The sequence below is a fragment of the Microtus pennsylvanicus genome, chromosome 1 (assembly GCF_037038515.1).
Source record: "Microtus pennsylvanicus isolate mMicPen1 chromosome 1, mMicPen1.hap1, whole genome shotgun sequence".
Taxonomy (NCBI): domain Eukaryota; kingdom Metazoa; phylum Chordata; class Mammalia; order Rodentia; family Cricetidae; genus Microtus; species Microtus pennsylvanicus.
In genome coordinates this window covers 187,642,248-187,666,910 of record NC_134579.1, presented here as the reverse complement: position 1 = coordinate 187,666,910, position 24,663 = coordinate 187,642,248, and the positions used below count along the sequence as shown (strand labels likewise).

Genomic DNA, 24,663 nt, shown 5'->3' with positions numbered 1-24,663 from the left:
CGCCTTTAATCCCAGCACTCGGGAGGCAGAGGCAGGCGGATCTCTGTGAGTTCGAGGCCAGCCTGGTCTACAAGAGCTAGTTCCAGGACAGGAACCAAAAGCTACGGAGAAACCCTGTCTCGAAAAATCAAAAAAAAAATCATCTACTGACCTTCCTGTGATGGGGACAGAGCACTCTTCTGTACATGGACCTCCTGATAATACCAATGATGGAAAGTGCCTCTACAGCACCTGCGGACTAGGCAATACAGACAGGGGTCCTGGAGCAATCTGGAACATTTTATTGAGATAGTGCCCAAAGAGCCGCTTGGCACAGTGTTGATGATTACCCCTGGTGGGAACATCAATAAAAGCTATCTTTTAAAATACCTTGTACTTCTGTTCTGACAAAGGGATTTTCAGAATGTCTTCATCTCACTTGTAAACTGGACCAAATGGCAGAGTAGGAAAGCAGGTCCAAGAGTTTCAAGAAACAGATTACAAGTTTTTAAGTAGAAATATTTTTAAATCCTTAATCTTATTAATTAAAATAAAAATTCTAAGAGTGTTTGCTTCCTGCCCCAGTCACTTTTAGCTCATTCATAGTAGGATCTGCACTGTAACCTGACACTGGTAACTCAGAATCTAAAGGAGGAAGTTTATTTTGTCTTACTAGTTCAGAGGGTTACAGTCCGTCACAGTGAGGCAAGCATAGGGGAGCAGATCACAAGCAGGCTTGTGTGGCACTCATCTCTTAATGCCCAAAAAGGAAGCAAGGCATTCAGGGCAGTGTGGAATTATCTCAGATTGAGAAAAAAACAGGCTAACTAAAAGATAGATCCGTTATATTTTTCTTTATTATAAGGGCAAACTCATGAAACAGGAACAAAGAAGTCCAAGCTCAGCAGTGTAGAGTGGGAACCACAGAGAGAACAAACTTTGGGCTGCCCCGTACCCAGAAAGCCACACCCTAACTTGGTCCCACCTCTTAAAGATAATTGGTTGACAAAGATTTCCCTATTAGGGCAGAACCGTGGACAGGTATAACTTTCAAGACCCCAGCCATAGTGTTCCACTTCTGCCAACCACAGCCCACCTCCTAATGGCTCTACCCATAGTTTCAAAATGAAATGAGGGGGCCAAGTGCACAACACATGAACCTGTGGGGGACATTGCAGATTCAAACCATAGCATCTTAGAGCATGCGTTGAAATTTTTAATCTGAAATGCGTTTAACATTTCCAAATTCTGGCAGTTATAAGGTATGAATTCTGATTTCTAAGGTTTACTTTTGCCAGAGAACTTGAGATTTCGAGAAAATTCTGTAGTTGACTTTCTTGTTGCTACCTGAAAGCACTGAAATCTTTGGAAAGATTAACTTTTATATTGTGGGTAAGAGATTACAAATACCGTTTCATGTATTGTACTCCTCTATGCCTAATTTTCTGTCTTACCAGCTAGGTTCAGGATGTGGAGTGGCCATGGACTAACATTCCACTTCTGGAAGCCTTTGAAGCATCATCTTGGGCAATATTAAACTGCCAAGTTACTAATTCAATTAAAAACAACAAGAACAAAAAAGATGAAAAACTAGAACAGGCGTAAAGCTGGGTATGGTGAATTGTGCCTGTAATCCTGGCACCTCTTGGTCAAGCATCCTTCAAAGCCAAAGCTCGGGCTTCAGACTTTCTGTTTCTGGAAGAAGAGGGAGCAACTGTGATGTCTGAGCCACACATTTGGCTGGCAGCTGCCCAAGATGGGACTCTGCTGTGTCCTTTCACACCTACTGTTGAAGAAAGCATTTTTACACAAACTGCTTCCACCAGGGGCTAAAAAGAGATCCTTCCCAGAACTGAAGGAATAGTGTTATTTCTTCCATATGGCATTAGCACTTAGGAATTACCCAACTTTGAAAGACCCAACAGATATTCTTGATATAATTGAGTGCTATTATGTAAAAACCTAAAACAGTTCTGTAGCTCCCGTGTCACTACAGGATCGGTTGCATGAATCGGGAACCTGCCTGAGAATTAAAGACTCACAGACAGGCGGAGACATGGGTCACTCTTGATACAAGAATGCCAACTTTATTGAGCTCAGGGGCAACTTATATAGGGCTCTGCCTATGCCCCAGCTTTCGAGATCTTTCAGCTGCAGACCCATTAGAACCCACTCCCCTGCCATCAGGGTCTCATGTTCAGAGCAGCTGCAGCCTGCTCAGAGCAGAGGAAAACAAATTGTTTACAGGAAATTCAGGGTCTGGGTCTGCAGCCCCCAGTAGCTCCCAACACTATTAAGATGGAAGTGCCACCAGAAAACTCACTGGATGCCTGAGAAGAAGAATTTCAGGATGGTGCCTAAAGGAAGAGTCAGGAAATTATCAGACCACAATGAAACATTCTGACTTTTGATCATTACAATTGTATGCTTGTATGACTGTCACTACCAAAATTGATGCATTTAAACACACACACACACACACACACACACACTGGCTGTTTCTTAAGTAAACCACTCAAAGCACAATGGAGTCATGTGCAAAGGTTAGAAAATAGCCAGGGATAGGGTGTACTAAACATTTTGTTGCTATTAACTAGAAAGGTATGGTGAACATAGTAGTGAGCCTAATCTGTTTTAACTTTCACCTTGAATTAAATGCTTCTTTATCCATTATTAAATGCTTCTTTTTCAATCTATGTTCTTTAGAGCCCACTGAATGATAAGAATTTGGCTAGTGAAGACTTTAAATTTAGAAACAGTCCCCTGGCGTTTGGGTTTTACTTAAACAAACTTGAATTATTCTCCTAGGGTATTAGAAGAGCATTTGTCCTCTCTTCCTTTCCCTGGTACCACTTAATATCTCCACCATACAGAGAACTATGTTGGTGAGTAACCCATACCTAATATTGAGACTCCACTTCTTTGTTGCAGCTCGCCACAGAGATGAAGCAGTTGGGAAAGGAAGAGACACAAAGGTCTTGTATGCTGTTTGAAACTGCCATGTTTCAGACTGACTAGAGGGCCAAATGGAAGGACTCTGGTGTAAAGCGACCATAGGGCTTCCTCCAGGCACCATCTTTTGCTATTTTGTTGGCATACAAAAGAGTTCTATAATAGCCTGGAATGGAGTATAACAAAGGTTTATTCATCTGGGGATAAACTCACAGAAAGAGGAGTGATCCACAGTCCTCTGTGTGCCATGGGAACAGGAGGAATCCAGCAGCCAAGAGGCTGGTGCCGCTTTTCATCTGCATTTTATAGTGCATGAGACCACTCCCATAGTGGGCAGGTATCTTAAAGGCTATTGGCTGAAGGAGTTCCCACAGCACCATTTGATTTCTCTCAGCCTTTCCTTACCTTTAAAGAGAAAATTATGTGAGCTTTCAAAGAGTGATACGATTAGGTCTACAAATTTTATTTTAAAAACACTCTTCCAAGTAAATAAACACAGTCATAACAAAAGAAACTCAAGATGTGCCTCATGCATTGAGCATATGAAAGAAAATTTTAAGTCCTTGGTACTTTCTGAAGAACTGGCATTAACATCAGATCACACAGAAGTCCTCTAGTAGTAGCTGATGTATCCATTGTTCTCATTTCCCTATGGATCTGTTGACCACTGTTCTGTGGCCTGTGAAATTCATGGTTCTTTGTCCACTGAATGATCCCCACAGTCATCTTCGTCTCATCCGCCTGTATAGGGAAGGACTGTACTTGTTTTGGCGATCAGAAATTTGAGACAGTTCTTCATCAACTGAAAGGAAGGATATTGGTTAATTTGTAGACAACTTGCTTGAAGCTATTGGCCAGTATTTCTGACTGGTAACCCTCTGGGCTATATGGGTCTCCACGGTGGGACCTGACCTCTTCAGCTTCCTTAAAAAAAAACTTGAATATTCTCTCTCTGTGTGTAGTCATGAACATGGCACAGCACGTGGAGATCAGAGGGGAGCTTGGATTAGTCTCACCCTCCATTGTCTGGGTGTTAGGGATCAATCTCAGGTCATCAGGCTTGACAGCAAACACCTTTACCCACTGAACCATCTTTGGCCCTCCTGGACTACTTCAAATGAATGTTCCTGGTTAGGACAGATGACCAGTGTATTAAAGATCATTAACATGTAAGTATCTTGTTTAGCAGATGTTTAGATTGTCATATTCGTGAAACCATTAAACGTGTGTAGGCCAAGAGATAAAGATATAGGAATTAGAGAATCAAGATTTCTGTCCTTTCTCCTTTCCCGAAATATACTTGGATATGTGTGACCCTTAAACAAGTCAACTTACTGATTTTCCCTTTGGACATTAGGCTTTTGGAATTTTTCAACTTTTCAGAGCCTATGTATTTCTTAATCTCTCAAAAGCATTTAGATAAAAACTGTTCTGCTAAAATATTAAAAGTCTTAAGTGGCATCCTACTTATGCCAGTTTACTAAACCTACTGGCATTCCCCAGTCCCCAGTTTCCTCTCGGTAGCATCAACATAGCCTTACCCACCTACTTTCATCCCTGTCGACTCCCACCTGCTTACTTTGCACACGGCCTTCTCCCTGCTCCTGTATTCAACTAGTACGTCAGGAACCAGATTTGCTTTTAACCTTGAGATCTCTGCTAAGATCTTAATATATAATCGTATATGTTCCTGGTACACCAAACAACACTCCACCCCCTCTCATAGCCACCGACATCACTTACTAATAGAATGCTTACGAAATTGGCCTTGACAGTATTCTTGGTATCAATCTATTCCATCAGTCCTTTACCATGCACCTAGGGAACATTTCCTACCTATCTTGGATGCTTAGGGGCTGCTCCATATTCTCAAATGAGGACATGCCCTGTGCTATGTGAGCCACAAAGTTGAATAGACAGTATTTGTTCAGCAGCTATGTACCAGATACACTGTGCTAACTTTGCATGTGTTACCTTTTCTAATTCTTGCAGTGACATAAGTTGCTTCTTGATTTATGAGTGAGCAGTCTGGGTCAGAGAAAGACCATGATAAAGCAGTTTACCCCAGGACTACAGAAATGGATGAATTCGGAATTTGATACCAGGAAGCCTGACTTTAGAGTCTGTACTTTGAGCTGCTGAGTTATATTGCTTTTCCACATAGATGCTTTGCTATTTCAAAGATACTTCTTTGAGATAATCTCTGGTTTAGATTATGAACTCATTGAAATAGGAGTAATTTCTTCCCCAATTGCATAAGAAGTGTTTTGAATGATGGACAAGGATATACATCACTGACCTGGATACATCATCCCCTAAATCAGAGACTGAAGGATGAGGGGTAAATAATAAAAATCAGTGATCTAGGATGAAGGATGAAAAGCTTAGTGAGCTCTAGAGAGTTTTCTAGCCAGTGACTAAACTGACTGCCATAGATTCTCTCTAGAAAATAAGAATTGAAGTAATTTATTTCTCTCCAAAAACAGCTTACAACTAGGCTATCAATCCCAGGAGTCTATTAGGGAGGACATTCAGAGAGAAATTAAGCAGGTGTCTTTAAGAAGTACCTGGGTTTGTTATAGAAAATATAGCAGTAGGGATCTTTCTCTGTTGGGCCAAACAATCTCCCTGGCTTGGGGTAGATATTTATGTGAAGAATTGCCATCATTAGGAATAATTTGTAGTTTTTTTTATATTAAAAGATCAACCCAAGCCGGGTGGTGGTGGCACACACCTTTAATCCCAGCACTCGGGAGGCAGAGGCAGGCGGATCTCTGAGTTCGAGGCTAGCCTGGTCTAGAAGAGCTAGTTCCAGGACAGGAACCAAAAAAACTACGGAGAAGCCCTGTCTCGAAAATCAAAAAAAAAAAAAAATCAACCTAATTTGTATTTCTTTTATATTAAGAGACCAACCCATCCAAAGTTTTTGTAAACATTCTTCCCTTGTTCGTAGATTTTTTTTTCCCGCAGTTGTCTTTCAACTTGGTAGTGAGTTTATTTGCCTGGGTCAAAAAACAAACAAAAAATTAATTGATAGGAAACCTGCCTGGTGTTGTGTGGGTTAAGAAAGCTAGCTGTGGAGCCAGACAGCCAGGTTTCCTATCTTGTCTCCTGCCTTCCAGGTGAGTCACCTAGGGTGTCTTAATTATTCTAAGGCAATTTTAATGATGCCTATAATGACACAAATGGTGATTTCTTGGTATTTATAAGCCAGCGGGAGTAATAACGGCTTACCATTTTCCAGCATGGGGATTGTTTGGAATCCCTCTGTTGTTGTGGAATATTAGTTTAAGATGTGTTACATTTGATTAGGCTGTGGAATATTTGTTTAATGATGTAAAGATGTGTTGCCTTCTTTTATGTTGCATTTCTTTAACACTATAAAGCTGTGCTACTTTGCCTGCCTAAAACACCTGATTGGTCTAATAAAGAGCTGAATGGCCAATAGCAAGGCAAAAGAAAGGATAGGTGGGGCTGGGAGGCAGGGAGAGTAAATAGGAGGAGAAATCCAGGGAAGAAGGAGAGAGAAAAGGAAAAGAAGAAGACATCAGGGGTCACATAGCAAGCCATGGAATAAGAAGAAAATAAAGATACATAGAATAAATTAAGGTGGAAAGTCAGAGGCAAATTAAAGAGAAATGGGATAATTTAAGTTAGTAAAGCTGACTAGAAACAAGCCAAGCTAAGACCAGGCATTCATAAATAAGAACAAGTCCCCACATATTTATCTGGGAACTTGGCGGTGGGCTCCCAAAGAGTAAAAAAAATCAACTATATTCTCTAGCAGCTCATTACTCACACTGACCGCATAGTTGAACCCTGCTGCTGTTATTTCTATCTTAAAGGTGAGGAGGCTTGAAGTTTTAGATTATGTAGAGACGCTGTGTTCCAGATTCAAATGCTAATTAGCTTTACTTATTCTATATCTAACTAAATGTTTGGGCATTCAGCAGGTACACTTTAATAAAGTGATTGCTTTTGTACTATTGGTTGTTTTAGAGCACAGTTTGTTCTTGATGCTTTGGAAGGTGGGTGGCACTAGATATAGAGATTTTGGAATACTGAAGAGAAATGAAGATCACAACCTGCACCCTAGGGGATGATAAATGTTCATGGCACTGATGATAGAGGGTCTGGCTATTTCTAGAACATTTTAAGACTCAGCCCTCCTCCCCAAGAGCTGTTTCTCAAGGCAAATGACAAACTAAAGTGTGCAGGATGTTAGAGAATGTCTTTCTTCCTTTGCGAGAAAATTTATGTTCTCTACATACTAATTAAATTTCCATGCATGATTACCTTCAAGGCTTGAAGAGTAGGGATTAATGTTGAATGATGACATTACCTCCACTCACTACCCATCACATCTCAAAATGACGCTCTGTCTAACCTTAGGATATATGAAGCACACAAGCTGGTGTTCTGTTTTGGAGTGTAGGACTCTGGGGTTCTGTGAACACACCAGTTAATCTGTCAATGTCCTTCTCTTTACAGAAACAAACTAGAAATGATTACACTTTGCTGTAGCCCTGGGTAGAAGATTAACTATATGACATTTGTCCATATGTTTATAATGTTTAAATAGATGCTGTTAGATGGATAAAACTGGTGATGTTTTAATTTGGGGCCAAGCGATCTCGTTTGCCTTCTAACTGGAGAGGGAGTAATACTACACACCCTTAGAAATGACTACAGAAAAAGCTACAGTTTTCAAGCAATAAGCCGCAGATGAGACCTCCTTTGTTTTAACTGCCTGATGCATGGAATTGTTTCACTGAAGTAAATGGTGCTTCCCACACTCTTGGGTTTCCTGCCTACAGCCTGGATGTACTTAGTTCATTGAGAGCCAACAATAGAGGGTAACAATGGGAAGGTGGCTTATTCCATCATTGGGGTATCCCTTAGGTATTTATAACATCCTGCCTGGTGAGAGGACTCAGCTTTGACATTTTGGATTCAGCCTTGGCTAGGTTCAAGGGCAGAGTTTACTCTTAACTTGGTCTGAGGCCAAGATCAGAAAATAAAAATACGGATTTGCATATCTGATGTTGGATTAATTTTTTTCTGATGCATTTTGTAGATTTCTAAATGGAAGACCGTTTCCTCTTGGTCCCAAAAGTCTATATGCCTAGGACAAGCCATAGTATATAGTAGTACTGGAGTTTGATTTGCCAGCAAAGCTCACACTGAAACTTCATGCTCATTGTGATTTCTAAAGCTCTAGGCCCAGATGAGCAGAACTATGAGTCAAGGGGTTGGTGGCACATACCTTTAATCCCAACACTCAGGAGGCAGAGGCAGATGGATCTCTGTGAGTTCAAGGCCAGCCTATTCTTCAGGGCCAGTTCCAGGACAGCCAAACCTACACAGAGAAGCCCTGTGTCTGTCTTTTAGTTACATCCCTCTTACTGTGTGCTGCCTTAGACCACAGATTCTCTACTAGCAAGTGGAACCTCTCGGGATGGGGCTACTTGACTTTGGGTTTCCCAGTCTTCAGAACTATAAAAAATAGGTTTCATTGTTTAAAAATAAGTCTGTGGTGTTCAGTCATAAGAATGGGAAAATGCTCAAGTAGATTCACAAATATCTGTTGAATGACTGATGGCTGGTGGCCATCTAGAGGTAGAATGCACTTTAGAGATAGGTAGCAAGCTTTAAGGAGTTTTAAGGATGTCACCCACAGACTGTCCCCCATCATATGAGGCTCCCAGTGTTACTGCCCTCTGCATTCAGTCTTAAGCTACAAAGCTCAAAATGTTTTGAGAGGGAAGGAGCCGACCCATGGCATGAGAAAAACCTAGGAGTTAGGACAAGCTCCCTAGTAAATCCTGTCATTTGGAGGGATGAGCGGAGAAAGAAGGATGAAGTATACTAGTTATTCTGTTCCCTTCATGCACATGCTTCAGCAACACTTCTGGGGATGCTGAGCTACAAATATTGTCATATGGTTTTTATTGTGACTTCAACTCCAGACAGATTACTTAGATAGTGATATGCTGAGGACAGATGGAGGTCATTAGACAAGAGTCACAGTGATAGGTGTACATCGGGCAGTTTTACACCAATCAGTGTGGACAGCGGCACTGTCCTGGCTATTTTTTAAAGTCAGTTTTATACAAGCTGGTGTCATCTGAGAGAAGGGAACCTCAACTGAGAAAATGCTCCTAGATTAGACTGTAGGAAACCTGTAGGGTATTTTCTTAATTAGTGATTGGTGTAGGAGGGCCCAACCCATTGTGGAGAGTGCCACCCCTGGGCTGGTGGCCCTGGGTTCTATAAGAATATAGGAACAAGCCAGTTAGCAACACCTCTCCATGGCCTCTGCATCAGCTCCTGCCCCCAGATTTCTACCCTGTTTTAGTTCCTGCTTTCAGGATATTAAGCCAGATAAACTCTTTCCTCTCCAAGTTGCTTTTGGACCTGATGTTTCCTCACAGCAGTGAAACGCTAACTAAGCAAACCCCTTGTTTGCATTGGCCCTGTCCCAGTCTTCAGGAATGCCTGGTCACACTTCCACCTGCAGGTTGGCTTTTCCGGGGTGTTTTGAAGGAGTTTGATTTGCTTAGACCTCAGAAATATCTAAATACTTACATAAAACACTGGGTACTCTGTTATGTTTTTCCGTGTTATAGATATTTTCCCAGGAATAAGAAAAGATGTAAAACTGAGCTGTTTTCTTTTTATAGACTCTGCCAGTTACCAAATGTCCCACAGGATCATTCAATTTACTATAACTATTGAACAGAGGCTGCAGAGAGACTGAAATCCAAGAAACTCTTCTGACCTTTTTGCCTTATTTTGTGCCTGATGCATTTTTGATACACTATAGATTTTATCTTGCTAAAGAAGCAACTGGAGATAAAACTTAAGTATGTGACACCCACTTCTACTTCCCAGTGTCAGTGGGAACCCAGGTATCTGTGATTGACATTGGTCGGTTCATGACTGTGAAGGATCTTCCATTGGGAAATGTTTGCACTCCTGGGCAGTGAGCCAATGGGCAAGCCTGAAGGAACCCTGCTGGAAATATTTGTGAGTCTTGATTTTCAGTTCCTTCCTAGTTTTGGAGTTTTTCCAAGACTTAGGAATCATAAATATCTGGGTGCAGAATTTCCAGAAGACTGATCTTGGGGATAGTAAACGGTGAACTCACTTCATAAAGAAAAGGCTTGCCAGGTGGTCATGGTGCACGCCTTTAATCCCAGAACTTGGGTGGCAGAGGCAGGCGGATCTCTGTGTGTTTGAGGCCAGCCTGGTCTACAAGAGCTAGTTCTAGGAAAGCTAGGGCTGTTACACAGAAAAGCCCTATCTCAAAAAAGCCAAAAAAAAAAAATTATCACATGGGTCCTACATGTAGAGCATGGTGCAATATCCCTTAATCACCTTGCATGAGAGCTGTTTGTAAAAATGAGGCAGAAAATGAAAGGCTACAGCAGTGGGTCTCAACCTCTGGGACACGACCTTTTCATAGGGGTCACCTAAGGCCATCAGAAAAGCACAGCTATGTACAATTCATAACAGTGGCAAAATTACAGTTCTGAAGTACCAACGAAAACAGTTTTATGGCTGGGGTCACCACAACATGAAGAATTGTACTAAAGGGTTGCAGCATTAGGAAGGTTAAAACACGGCTACAGGGTTCTCCAGTAGGCTCTAACGGGAAGCAGCATTCTGAAATGCAATCTGTGTTCTCTGTGTTCCAAGTATCATCTTAGACACAAGTGTCCCTATTTGTTCTGCTGCTGGCACCAGTTATTTGTAATTGCTTAATAGCATACAGGAAGGCATTGCTTGAACTTGGCAAGTTTTTGTAGAAGAGCAGGGACTTTCCATTTGTTTTTGTTTTTTCAAGACAGGGTTTTTCTGTGTAACCTGGGCTGTCCTGTAACACGCTCTGTAGACCAGGCTAGCCTCCAACTCAAGAGATTCACCTGCCTCTGCTTCTTGAGTGCTGGGATTAAATGTGTATGTTTTAAGACAGGCTCTCACTCTGTAGCCCAGGCTTGCTCAAATTTAAGCAAACCTTCTGCCTCAGTTTCCTGAGTGCTAGGTTGTTGCGCACAACCCTGGATAGCTCTCAAATGTGCTTTTTCAGTAGTTTAATATGAAACTTTCCAAATTAAGAGGCAGGTTGACTTTTAGTGGTATTACTAAAATGAGCACTTTAACAATTCTAATATTTACTAAAAACCAAATCAAAAAGTAGCCTCTCAAACATGGTCCAGCTCTTTTGATTTCTGTAACACCAGCTTAATCCAGAACGTACATGCCAATGGAAGATCACTGTAAGCTTCTGAATATATTTTGTCTTTTTTAAAAATACAACAACACTATAGTATTCTGAGAAGTTTCTGCTCCAGTCTGGTGTCTAGCGGTTTGCATTGGCTAAACACTGATAGCAAAATACTTGGAACATTTCTTAAGAAGTTTGGTGGCTGTGGATATTATGTGCATAGGCACATGATCATGTGTGTGTAGTGTGTGTATCATGTGTATATTTACTTATGTGAATATATGTACATACCCCCCCACACACATATACACACACACATGAGTGTGTACGTACTGTGAGACCATGTTGACCTGCTCTGTGCCTCATTTCGTGGTTGATACTTTTCTGAGGTTGTGAAAGTTTACCTTGTCAAAGAAGCAGCAGAGGTGAGTCTTGAGAATGATACAATGGACTCACATTCCCAGCTTAGAACACATCCGAAGCCTTTAACTTCTCCCAGGGGCACTCAGTGTCCATGGGAACCCAGCATATATGTGACTGACAGCAGTCCTTACAAGCACTATGACACACATATACATCTGACACATAGAAGACACAGACCATGAACAGCATAATGCTTATGAATCTGTTGCTTTAAGAGATAAACAAGCAATCCTGTATCCAGTTTGCTGGTTCACAGTTGTCTGTCTTTCAGGAACTACAGAGAAGTCCCTATAGCAAGTGGTCAAACTCTACCTACCTCACCACCCACAGAGTTGAAAGTATCAAACTTTGGTTCATCAGGGATAGGATATTAAGGGAGGGCTGGGGGGGGGGAAATATCTGTCAATCAAAAAGATAAGTTTCCCCAGCTTCTCAGAGCTCTGGTGTGTTTTAAGGATGATCCTTTCTTTGTGGGGTTTCACACTTACCCTCCATCAATTTGATCCTGAAGTAGGCAATCAGGAGGAAAAGCAGCAAAGTCACAGGCAGGAAGATCCCCAGGACTAGAAACGGGCCTGGGAGTTCCTGCAAGACGATAGAGAGCACAGAACTCATGGCCTGCCACAGCTGGGGCTGACGCAGAGATCCTCACTCAAGACAGGTGACTGTCCCTGCTCTGTGGTAGCCCTTCCCTGGAGCTCTGGCCTTTGCTCCACACTTCTATCCATGGAACTTGTTGTGAACTTTGCTCTGGTTTATTAGTGGGGTGAATTCTGGAGCATTGTTTTCGGGTTACTCTGTAACTCAGCTCCAGGGTATAGAGAAACTGAAGAGTAAGTCTCCCAAGCTATCCCTGAGATACTTTTTTCCCAGCAGGAATTGGGATAGCTCTGACGAGCTGAGATTGAGTATCTGACTTCAGCAAATCTTCTTGCTATGTGTTTGTTCCTCCTTTATAGTCCCAGACACATAAAAATCCTATACTCCATTTCCTAAATTTCAGAGCTAAAAATGACAGAATAGTCACCCTAATAATGTACCTAGTAAATGTAACAAACTCTGGGAAAGGAAAAACATATTTCCCTCATGCTACACTGCCTGGCTGGTCCCTCTCTGAGCAAGTCTCTGGAAAGTGCATTGATTTGTTCACGTATTTAACAATCTCTTAACTCCACTAGCAGCTGACCTTTGGTCTGGAAGCTGGGTATACAAAGCAGAGGTCACAGCCCCTCCCCTTTATCGTCTAGGAAGACATGAGGAACAGCCAGTAGGGTGAGTGGTGGTGTGGATGGTTGCCAGGCCTTTTGTTGGCTGCTGGAGCTCACACCCATGGGTGCTGTCCCCTCGTACTTGTCTTGGCCCTGAATGAAGGATACATGGGTGTTATGACAAGTCCTCTAGAATAATAAAGGACAGTCAACTGCAAATGTCAAGGTTTCCTCAGTGGTTGACTACCATTGAGTTCCTTTGTGCCAGATGAGTGGCAAATTGCCAGAGATGTTGAACTACTAGGGCTGATTAAAAGACTCGCTTCTTGATTCAAAGGATCTCTACAGAATTTGCAAAAGTTTGAGGGAGATGGACAGCCATTTTCGGGGCATCATTCCTGGCTTACATCCTCTCTCTGTCCCACCCCTTAGGTCACTGCTGGTAGGCAGCTGATGGAGTCCATGATACAGCGCTTTCAGAACCACCTACATTCTTCTGTCTGGGACTCTCCGTGGCCGCACAGTCAGTCCCAGCTTTGAAATCTGCCCCCTCAGTAAAAATTCAACTGGAGAGGGTCATTCCCAAGTAGATGACAGTTGACAGCATCTCTGTCCACATCAGACAAAGAAGGAAGGTTTTAGAACACCAGTATTGAGCCTGCATTCATTGAACTTTATTTCCTTCTTTTCACAGAGAGATGTTGCTGTTGGGATTCTTGTGTGCTTTTGGTTGAGATGGCTCCTTGGTGCTCTTTCAGCTGGACCAGGATGCTGATTTGTAAAGTGTCAATCTTCAAAGAAGCTCCCTGAGCTGGAGACATACCGGGGCAATGTCAGGCAGCTGCTAAAAGGCGGCTCTGTTTCAGTCCATTCGGCAAGGCTTGCCTGGATGCCTAGACTTAATTGAGTGTGGGCAGAGATGGCAAATGTGAATGACAACACCGTTAGCCCCATCCACATAGAAGCAAAGCTCTGGGCTGGAACTGACTATTTCCAGTGAGGGGACTGGGCTGCGGTCGTGAGAAAGATAGATAGCATTGTATAGAGTCTGAATAGCTAAAGCAGTCCGCTTCACACAAACACAAGTCAGAAGGCTGACAGGAAGGGAAAGAATTGACAATGGCAGAAAGATGGAGCTTGTTGGGAGTTGAAATAAAACAACAACAACAAAAGAAAAAAAAACCAAGAAAGGTATCAGAGCTTCCAGACTCTTGAAGGCCTTGCTTAGGGCAATGTTGTTTAGACAAGGGAGACCCACCAAAGGTCTTCGATTCTAGATGTGTATAGACTCCTCTTTTAGAAATAAATGGCAACTCTTTAAAAAGTAGATGAAATGACTGGCTTAGTTTATCTCAGTGTGAAATCAAAATGCAATGGATATGAGCTGGAAGCTAGCAGAAGGGAAAGGAGGGAGGGACAGAGAAATAAGAGCAGCCCTCAGTGACTAATTGAGTAGACAGAAGTAAATTTCACCAGTGCCGCTAACAATAATGGTACCTACTCTATGTCTGGCTGAACATTTTGTTTACGATCTCTTTTAATTTTCATGGTAAACTTATAAAGAAGGATTTCATTTTACAGCTGAAGAAATGAGACCAAGAGCCTTGCCTATAGCACATTCCATACTTGCGTATAGTAAATTCCAAAGCCAGGATTTCCATCCAGAGACCATGCTCTCATCCATAATGTCCTGTGTGGATCCCACGATGGTGATGGCCAGGATATAAAGCTAGACCTGGCCCCAGATGAACTGGCAGGTTTGGGTGGGAAGGTACAGAGTCATGTAGATGTCAATCTCTAGCCCGTGAGGACCTGATAGAAATAAGGGGTTCAAGACAGACATGAGAGTAGCTCATTCTTTTCTGTTGTTGTTTTGGTTTTGGTCATTGTTTGTTTCTTGTTTTGTTCTTTGTTGTTGTTTTGTTTTGTTTTTGTTTTTCAAGACAGAGTTTCTCTGTGTAACAGCTCTGGCTGTCCCTGGAACTTGCTTTGTAGACCAAGCTGGCCTCAAACTAGCAGAGACCTGTCTCTGTGTCCCAAGTACTGGGATTAAAGGCATGTGCCAGCATTACCAGGCTTCTTTTCCATGGAGGAATAACCATTAGTATAACTGGGCCAATCCACGTTGGTGCAGCTAGAGGAGCAGATCTCGTGGGGGGGCTAAACTGTCCTGTTGGTTTCCTTGGTGACCAGTGCTGCCACTGTTGACTTACATAACTTAAGGCATACACAATTTACAGAAGCTGATACTTGGGATAACGTTCCTAGTCACTGCCGTGCTATCTCCTACAGTGGTTCTTAGTAACGATTGCTGCTCAAGAGTCTCTGACTAACCGACCTATGGAAGCACGTGCCAAGGCCACCAGACATCTGCCTTGGATTCTCCCTGAGCCAGAAAATTTCTCTAGCTCATCAGCAGAAGGTGCCAAAGCACCGTGGACCGTTTGCTAGAACATCTGATTGCGTACAGCCACACAGCCAATTAAAAAAAAAATCAAGAACAGAAATCAAGGTCACCAATTTCCGATGAAATTGGTTTCGTTTCATTACGTGGGTGGTGAGATTGCTGAAATGGGAATTCTCTCACAATGTCCATGTTAAGTCGTTAAGTCTGTTTGTACCTGTACTTCTCTGGCTCTTGCTAACTGGCCCTCTGAACTTCACATATTAACCTATGCCAATTAAAGTCGTGTCACTTGGCAGCACTTCCTCAGTACACACAACATTAAGGACTCTGAGACCAGGAGAAATTTAGGTTTCAAGTAATAGAGCGGTCGCTGCTTTGTGGACTTGGACAGAAGCCCCACAGGCCTTTGCCATTCACATTTGAAGTTAATAAATATTTATTCTGGCTTTGGCGCATGCTTCAGAAGCCCTGGTTTCGGCACTGTCAACATATAAGGACAAGGCAAAGTTCCTGTCCACACTGCACATTTGAGCGGACTAACAGCCGATAAACAACAGAAGATTGCTGAGTAGTCACATGGTCCCAAGGACTAATCTAGGCTTTGCACGTACATGGTGACTTCTTTCATTCTTATTCTAGTGCTTTTGAAGTGGAAATTATGTTGTTTTGTGTATACAGCGTACATGGTGGAAGGGTGTGTGCCCCTGACCATGCCTATCAGTGTGTATGGAGGCCAGAGGTCAGCCATGGGTATTGTTTCTTATGCACCATCCAGAGATCAACTATGGGTATTGTTTTTTATGCACCATCCACTTTGGTTTTGTTTGTTTATTTGGGACGGGGTCTCCTTCGTCCTTGGAAAGCATTAAGTTAGGCTGATTGACCACCAAACCCCAGAGATTCACTGGTCTCTGCCTCCTTAGCTCTGGCATTATAAACATATACTATCACATCTGGATTTTTTTTTAAAATGGGTTCTAGTGATTGAACTCTGGTTTGCATGCTCACACAGCATGCAGTTTGCCAACTGAGCCATCTCCCCAGTCTCTGAAATACTTAGTATCCATTTCCACCACAACCATTTTAGAGACGGAGAAACTCGTGTTTTCATAATGAGGATGGCATCATGTGAAATAGCAGAATCTGGATTTGATCCCGTAACCCAATAGGAACTCTGCATACTCCACTTCCTCTTAACCTCCTTAAGGAATACATATATAATGCTGAGTAGTGTATTTTTTCTGCACGAGGAGATGAAAGAATAATGAGAAGAACTTGATTTAGATGGAGCTGTCAGAGACGGTATGTTCACATCCTAAGAAATAAATCATAATGATTAGTTTTCAGTATACAGTATGCTTAGAACTCATTAAGACTCACAAATAAGCAAGAGGTTCTAGGCCTCTCTCTACCTTAGCTGGCAGGCAGCACCCACTTGTCTCAGGACTCTCGGGCAGGCAGCTGCTACAGGACTGATCCCTCTAATCAGAAGGAAGTGTCACAGCCTGGGGATATTCATCAGATAAGGCACCTTGAAGTGGTTACTGTGCTTGTCAGGTGTGGAGACTGTGAAGTCTGTGTCTGTCAGAAGCAGGAGTTTCTCCCCATTTAGAAACCAGCATCCCACAGAAATCAATATTCCAGCCATTTTTGCCCTTCTTCTACACTAGCAACCAGCTCTGCCGAACTGAATATTAAAGACATTCTCTTTCACTAGTCCCTTGAGTTTATTACTACAGAACAAGAATCTTAGTTGCACAGTATTGATCTGCACAGCCTCTCTGACAAGATGCCAACACTGGGCAGCGAGAGTAACAGGGATGCCATTTTCACAGATCTGGAGGCTGCAGTCCAAGGTTACGAGCAGCATCACTTCCTGGCGAGGCTTCTCTCCGCAGCTCACAGACCACCACCTCTGTCTGTACAGGTTTGTCTCCTTTGTCCGTGTGTGTTGGCACTTTGTTTTTAAAGGACACCTGTCGTGTTGGATTATAGCTCCTAGCGCCTCATGGAACATTAATTACCTCCATTAAAAGTCCTATCTCCAAATATAGTCACTTGGGGGATTAGGAGCTTAAAACATATACTGGAGGTGTGCTGGAGAGGTGGCTCAGGGATTAAGTGTACTGGTTGTGCTCTTCCAGAGGTCCTGAGTTCAGTTCTGGCAACCACATGGTGGCTCACAACCATCGGTGCTTTCTTCATGTGTGTGTGTGTGTGTGTTTGTGTGTGTGTGTATGTATGTATGTGTGTAGGTATATATATGTGTGTGTGTGTATGTATGTAGATATATATGCATGTGTGTATGATGTATGTATATATGTGTGTGTATGTATATATATATATATATATGCAGGAAGAACACTGTATATATAATAAATAATTAAACACACACACACAGACACTGGGGAGAATAAATTGGTCCATAATAGAGAGAAATTTAAACATCAGCCCCGTTTCTGCGTGGACCTTTTCAAGAAACCAGGGAGTGATACCCAGATATGTATACATGACCGTATATCAACATGAACCTGGCTACAGCTTGCTGGATGTTTAAGCTTAAAGGGGTCTCAGCCACCAGGATGTAGCTGCAATTTCCTTGGTTCCCCGCATGTCCAACTCCTGGCCAAGCCAATAATGAAAGTTCAGTGGATTACTACAAGAATTAACAATAACAGCTACAGAGCTCAATGCAATACACAGCAATTTAAAGATAGATTTAATTCCACTTTTAGATTAATTTTATGTTGTTTTGAGAGTATTGATCCTATAAAACTTTAAATGCAATGAAAAGGAAATTCCCTAGTGAAGGCTTAAAAAATGCTGAAAGATTGTCAGAGGCCTCGGGACATACAAAGAGTTATTGGCTTGTTGCATTTTTTAAATTGTAATTTGGGGACCTGGAAAGATGGCTCAGTGGTTAAGAGCACTGAGATTTGATACCCTGTGCACACACTGGGGTGCAAAACCATCTATAATTCCAGTTCTAGAAGATTCAATGCCCTCTTCTGGCTTCCAGAGGCCTAAGACATACAAATGATATATAGACATACATTCAAACAAAACACCCTTGCACATATAGCAAAATAAAAAATAACAACAATCTGTGATTTGTAGTTAGGTGTAATAACATGTACAAGCAAAGATTCCTGGAAGATGGTGAGTTTAAGCTCAGCTTGAGCTACATAGTGAGTCCCCATGTCAAGAAAATAACCAATTAAATAATATAACAATCCATTGTTGTTTCCTGGTCTAGGCACATATCACTTTTGCTTTTGCAAATCTGTGTTATAATATTTCCTCCTTTAAAAAAAATCCTTCTACTTTCAAATCTATAAGCTTCAAAATATCCACAAACTGGGTTTGTAACAATATAAAACAGAATATTGCTTGAAGATTAAATCCTAACAGAAATGCCAGGGGACCTTGCAACTCATTTTGTGAGCTTTAAATTCGCTAATTTTGCTTCCTTTTTATTATGACTTTGGGAAGATGCTGATCTCCTCTGGTCTCTCTGGCTATTCAGACCTTCTAGAAATCACTCTAAATATAGTACATCCACCAGAGGCTACCCAGTAAAGATGCCCATGAGAGGGGCATCAACATACCAGAGATCCCATGGCATATGTCAGAGAGAAGCGCTTCACCTGAGGAAGAATTAAATCGGATTCAGATACCACCAACTATTTAGTCCTTTAATTTTCAACTCAGGAATATGATGATGGCTCATTTTCACTGTTGACTTGGCTGGATTTGGAATCACCCAGGGAATTGCTGAGGTATGGTATGCCTGTGTCTGTGAGGATATTTCTGGAAGAGGTTTTAGTTTGGGGGAGAAAAATGCACTCAGAATGTGGGTGGCACCTTCCCAGGGGGCTTTGATTGAACGAATGGGAAAGGACAAAGTTGGAGGAGCCTGACGTACTCTGCCCCCTCCCTGACCTGCCTACAGGGAACTGCTGTTTTCTCTACTCCCCTGCTGTGATGAATGGACACTGCCTAGGCTGTGAGTCAAGAGTGTTCATTCCTGCTGGGCGATGGTGGCGCAGGCCTTTAATCCCAGCACTCAGGAGGCAGAGGCAGGCGGATCTCTGTGAGTTTGAGACCAGCCTGGTCTACAGAGCTAGTTCCAGGACAGGCTCCAAAGCCACAGAGAAACCCTGTGTCGAAAAAGAAAAAAGAAAAAAAAAAAAAAAGAGTGTTCATTCCTTACCTGAAGTCCTCTCTGCCAGGCACTGCAACATGATGCCATTGTGAATTATCAGAAACTGACATCTAAATGTGGTTTTGGACAGAGTACTACTTTGTGTTCCTTTTAGATTAGAAATCCTGGCTGTATTTGTGCTTCTCCTACAGTGATTCCACAGAGCTCACTGAGGCCCAAGTGTTTGTGAGTGACTATTGGCTTACTTGAACACCATCTTGGGGCTGCAGTTTGGAGGTGTTTGCCACAATGCAGGCCTTCTCTCATTAGCAGGGAAAGTATAATGTGAAATTTTGAATTAATCACTAGGGGTAATGCATCAGGCCATCTCCAGAATTTTGCCATGGTAGTAACAAAAAATAACCGCTGTTTGTCTAGAGAAAGTAGGAGCCCATTTGAACCGCTCCTGGAGGCAGTGGGGAGATTAATGTGTGTTGACAGTTGTACAGGTTTAATTTGACTTGCGCTAAGATGGCATCAATATACATCTCCTCTTGCCATCCACTTCCCTTGAATGCTGATTAATTTGCTCTCATTTTACCCTGAATGCTGCCAGGCTATAATGAGTTGTAGCCATCTGGCAGTCCTATTTTATCAACCCAGTCCCCTAAAAACTAGAAGAAACAGAGACATTCTTTTCCCCAGCCCCAGTCCAGCTTCTCAGAGTTCCTGGTCCTCTTCTTGGGGATGCAAGGCAGATGTCTGTCCAGACACTAGATTCCAGCTCACAGGTTTCGTGTTATATCTGAGGAGCAAAAAGGGCTCAGAAGTGATGACGAGCACAGTGTGTATGTCAGAATTAACAGTTCCACGGTATAAAAAAAAAGGGTTTTGTGAGGTGCAGCCACTCCCATAAAGTGGTGTTTATACACATACGTTAACGCAGCACCCAGAGACAGAGCCCTTACACGTACATAAAATGACATTGCTAAAAAAATAAAAATAAAATAAAAAAAAACAAAAAAAAATGACATTGCTAACGGTGCCTTAACAGGGAACCATCTTAGTAATTGCAGTATTTTTCCTTTATAATACTTTCAAAACAGTTAAACCTATTATCCCACATGTAGAAGAATAATAAAACTGACATAAAAGCTCATTTTATTTCAGAGATAATGTTTTCTAAAATTGAACTTTTTGAGGTATGGTTTCCGTATAATGAAATACACTCATTTCTTTGTCTCGATTTGAACCTTGGCACATTTCTATACTCCCAAAACCAAAATGCAGATAGCATGCTTTTCTCATTCCGCTCAGATTGTCCCCGTGTCTGTGTCAAGGACAGCACTTCTCAGCTATTCTTCGCTTCCACCAGCAGCAGGATAATACCAATATTCTGTCAACAAAGATTAAATTGACTCATTGTAGAATTTCATAGAAACGGTATTATAGGGTTTGGGCTGAGTTTTGCTTAGCACAATTCATCCCTGTTCTTGCATTTTTCAGTAATTGCTGTGTTTCTGTTAGTGGGATTTCACTCATGTAGATTGCATATTGCTGTGGAGATGCCATATACATTTCCATCCTCCTGGATGCTATTTGATTGGCTGCTATCCTGATCACTTTGTGGAGAAGTGTTCGTGTGGTTGTGTATTTTAGTTTCTCCTGAGTAAATACTTAATAGTGGGGTTGCCGGTATTCTGATAAGTGTATCTTTCACCTTATGAGAAATGGCCAAGTGGCTTTCCATCAATTAATAGTCTCACCAGCAAGCTCTGAAGCTTCCAGTTGTTCTCTGACTTGACATTTGATAGCCCCATCTTTTAAAAATTTTATCTATGGGGCTGGAGAGATGGCTCAGAGGTTAAGAGCATTGCCTGCTCTTCTGAAGGTCCTGAGTTCAATTCCCAGCAACCACATGGTGGCTCACAACCATCTGTAATGGGGTCTGGTGCCCTCTGCTGGCCTGCAGGCATACACACAGACAGAATATTGTATACATAATAAATAAATAAATATTAAAAAAATTTTTTTATCTATTCTGATGTGTCTAATGGCATGTCACTGTGCGTCTAACTTATTTCTCTGTACTTTAAAATGGATTTATTAGCAGTTAGGCACATCGCAAGGTCAATAGATCAGATAGCTGCCATTAAAAAGACAATCAATTATACTCAGTGTTCATCTGTGAACATGGTTCACAGGCATAGCAATACATCATAGCATACCTCCTGTATGGGCCCTTATTTTGCTATATTCTTAGGTACTTAACTAGACCAGGGGACAAGTCCTTCTGAAGTCAGCAAGGACTCAGTTTGGCAAACCATCAGCCTGACAGAAAAAAATAGACACAGCTAATATACTCAGTGAGTAACAGACATCTTTTTATGTGTGGTCTGGCCATTCATAGAATTCCTCTCGTAAAGTATTCATGTATTTTATCCATCTTTCCCTCCTGTGGTATCTTCTTGAGCTTGGCCAACTAAATTCTTATGTATACAAATCTTTCATCAGCTATCTGTTTTGTATATAATCTCTCCTGTTCAGCTGGGTGGTGGTGGCGCACACCCTTAATCTAGGTACTCCGGAGGCAGAGGCAGGCAGATCTCTGTGAGTTCGAGGCTAGCTTGGCCTACAAGAGCTAGTTCCAGGACAGGCTCCAAAGCTACAGAGAAACCCTGTCTCAAAAAATAAAAACACAAACAAAACTATTTCTCCTATTCATTTGTGTGTTTTTCTGTTTTCTAATAATGTGCTTCAAACAAGCACATTAAATTTTGATGAAATATCATCTAACAATTTTCTTTCTTTTATTGATAATATTTTATAGATTTTAACTAGTAAATCTTTGCCTACCCATAAAGCATAAAGATCTCCCTTTTCTCTGGATATATAATAGTATTAAATGTGATATTAAGCCTTGAGATCCTTTTCAAGCTAGAATTCTGCGTGGTCTGAATCAAGGGCCCATCCCCCACATCTCTTAGTAACATAGCTGAAAAGTCTTTTCCACCCTGAAACAAATTGGCATTTCCATTTTAGGGGAAATCAGTTGAACATTTATGTAGGGATTGATTTCTGAATTTTGTATTCTGTTCTAACATCACATTCTCTTTATTTCTGTAGCTTTAGAACAAGCCTTGAAACCAAGAATGTCAGTCATACAACTTTGAATTCATTGACTCTTTGGGTTCTTGTTCCCTTTAAATTAATTTTAGAATTAGACTTCAGAAAGAAAACTGGTGGTTGGGATTCTGGTTGGGTTCATGTTGAACCTACAGATCAATTTGGAGAGAGCAGACTCTTCTGTTGAGTCTGTTATCAATGTAGTTGCTATTTCCACATTATTAGACATTTTAATTTTCTATAGGTTTTTGAGTATATATTTCATTTATTGCTCTTTTATGCTGTTAAAATTGAATCTCAGATTTTCAATTTTTAGTTATTTATTGCTAATATGTGGAAATACAATAATTTTATCTTCTTTATATTTGAGATTATAATATGATTGTGTCATTTCCCTCTTTTCTTTCTCTAAGCCCTCCCATATATCCTTTCTTGCTCTCTTGCAGGTTTGTGACCTCTTTTTTTCCATTAATTGTTGCTACATCTGTGCATGTGTATATGTATATAGTTATATATTCCTAAATATAACTGCTTAGACTATATAATGCTACTCGTGTGTATGTTTTTAGGGCTGACCATTTGGTGCTGGGTCACCAATTATTATGCTCTTTCCTGGGAAAATTATTTCTCCCACTTCTATAATTCCTTCGTAGCTGTAAACCTTTGTGTAGGGTTGTGTCATAGCCAGATGTTGGAGAGATATCCGTTGTGGTCCAGCCTCAACTGGTTCGTATGTTCCAGGGTAGGGGCACATGGATTAGAAATGATAGGCAGAATAAACAGATACAAAAGAAACACAGAGACATAGGATAGTATGGGAGGGCAATCCAGTGAATACTGAATGCACCCTTGCTTATTTCTTATGATCTTTAAATACCCCAAATCTACAAGAAAGCAAAAGAATTTTTTTTTAAAAAAATCATTATACAAGGAAAAAGCAAAGTGATTATCATCTTAATACCCAAAACACCAAGTAACCACACCCTAGGTCAAGATAGCTACTTAGGAGTGAAATCTCCTGTCAATAACCTTGAAGGAGCAAGGCTAGGTCTGAACTCTCTGACCTTTAGTCAAGGTGAAATGGATCCACTTCTGTGGGCCACCTTAATACCTAAACCAAGTAACTGCACCCTAGGTCAAGATATCTTTGTTAGTAGCCACACCTTAAGTCAGATCTCCTGTCAATAACCTTGAAAGAGCAAGACTAGGCCTGAACTCACTGACCTTAAGTCAAGGTGGAATGACTCCTTTTCTGTGGCCTCCTGCAGGGTTGAGGCTCTCCCTTGTCCACCCTAGAGTGGCTATCATTGTTGTTGTTGTCTTTGTTTAGCTCTTGTACAGGGAGCCCTGTTGGTAAGACTTTGTGGGTGTGGCTTCTGACATTATCAGTGGACAATCTCACTGCAAACTCCCTGATCCATGTCCCAAGGCACACTTGTGGAGGTATGAGGACAATTTTGGGGGTTGATTCTCTTGTTCCACCTTGTTTTGGGGGACAGGGTCTCTCATTATTTCTGCCATTATGAACTTCCTGCCAGTCCTCCTGTGTTTGTACCCTATCATGCAGTGTGAGTGCTAGGATTACAGAGGTGAACCATGGGACCTTGCTATTTATGGAGGTTCTGGGGACCAAACTCTGTTTGCCAAGGTTGTGTAGCTAGTGATGTTGATTGTTCAAAGTCTGTTTTTTAATATATAAGCTTTTAAATATAAGTCTTGTATCTTGAGACCTTTATAAACATGCTTGTTGACATTTTTAAAAGTTAATGTTCTGCTTAGCATACAAATAAATGAATTTCATTGATATTTACATACACACAAACACATATACACACACACATACACACATACACACACACACACACTTTGTTCTCATTCAACATTCCCCTCGCTGCTATTCTCTATTCTTCCTCTCCTTCTTGCTGGTCCCTTTACTCTCCAAAAATATTTCTTGCTTCTGATGTATATCATCTATGTATCTATGTATCTATCTATGTATCTATCTATGTATCTATCTATGTATCTATCTATGTATCTATCTATGTATGTATGTATGTATGTATGTATGTATCTATCTATCTATCTATCTATCTATCTATCTATCTATCTATCTATCTATCTTTACCTTCTCTTGTTACCACTTCCTCCTTCAGACATCTTCCTCTTCTCTCGTAGTCTTCTTAATACTTTCATG

At 41.4% G+C, this 24,663-nt stretch overlaps 1 protein-coding gene across 1 annotated transcript; it reads right to left on the bottom strand.

Annotated features, from left to right (window-relative positions):
* Positions 1-3,103: 3,103 nt before the first annotated feature.
* Smlr1 (small leucine rich protein 1) lies at positions 3,104-12,640 on the bottom strand. The gene is made up of 2 exons (XM_075959261.1): positions 12,073-12,640; positions 3,104-3,733 (listed from the first exon to the last, which is right to left on the bottom strand). The coding sequence occupies exons 1-2, from the start codon at positions 12,197-12,199 to the stop codon at positions 3,654-3,656; spliced, it is 207 nt and encodes a 68-aa protein (XP_075815376.1). The 5' UTR covers positions 12,200-12,640; the 3' UTR covers positions 3,104-3,653.
* Positions 12,641-24,663: the final 12,023 nt, after the last annotated feature.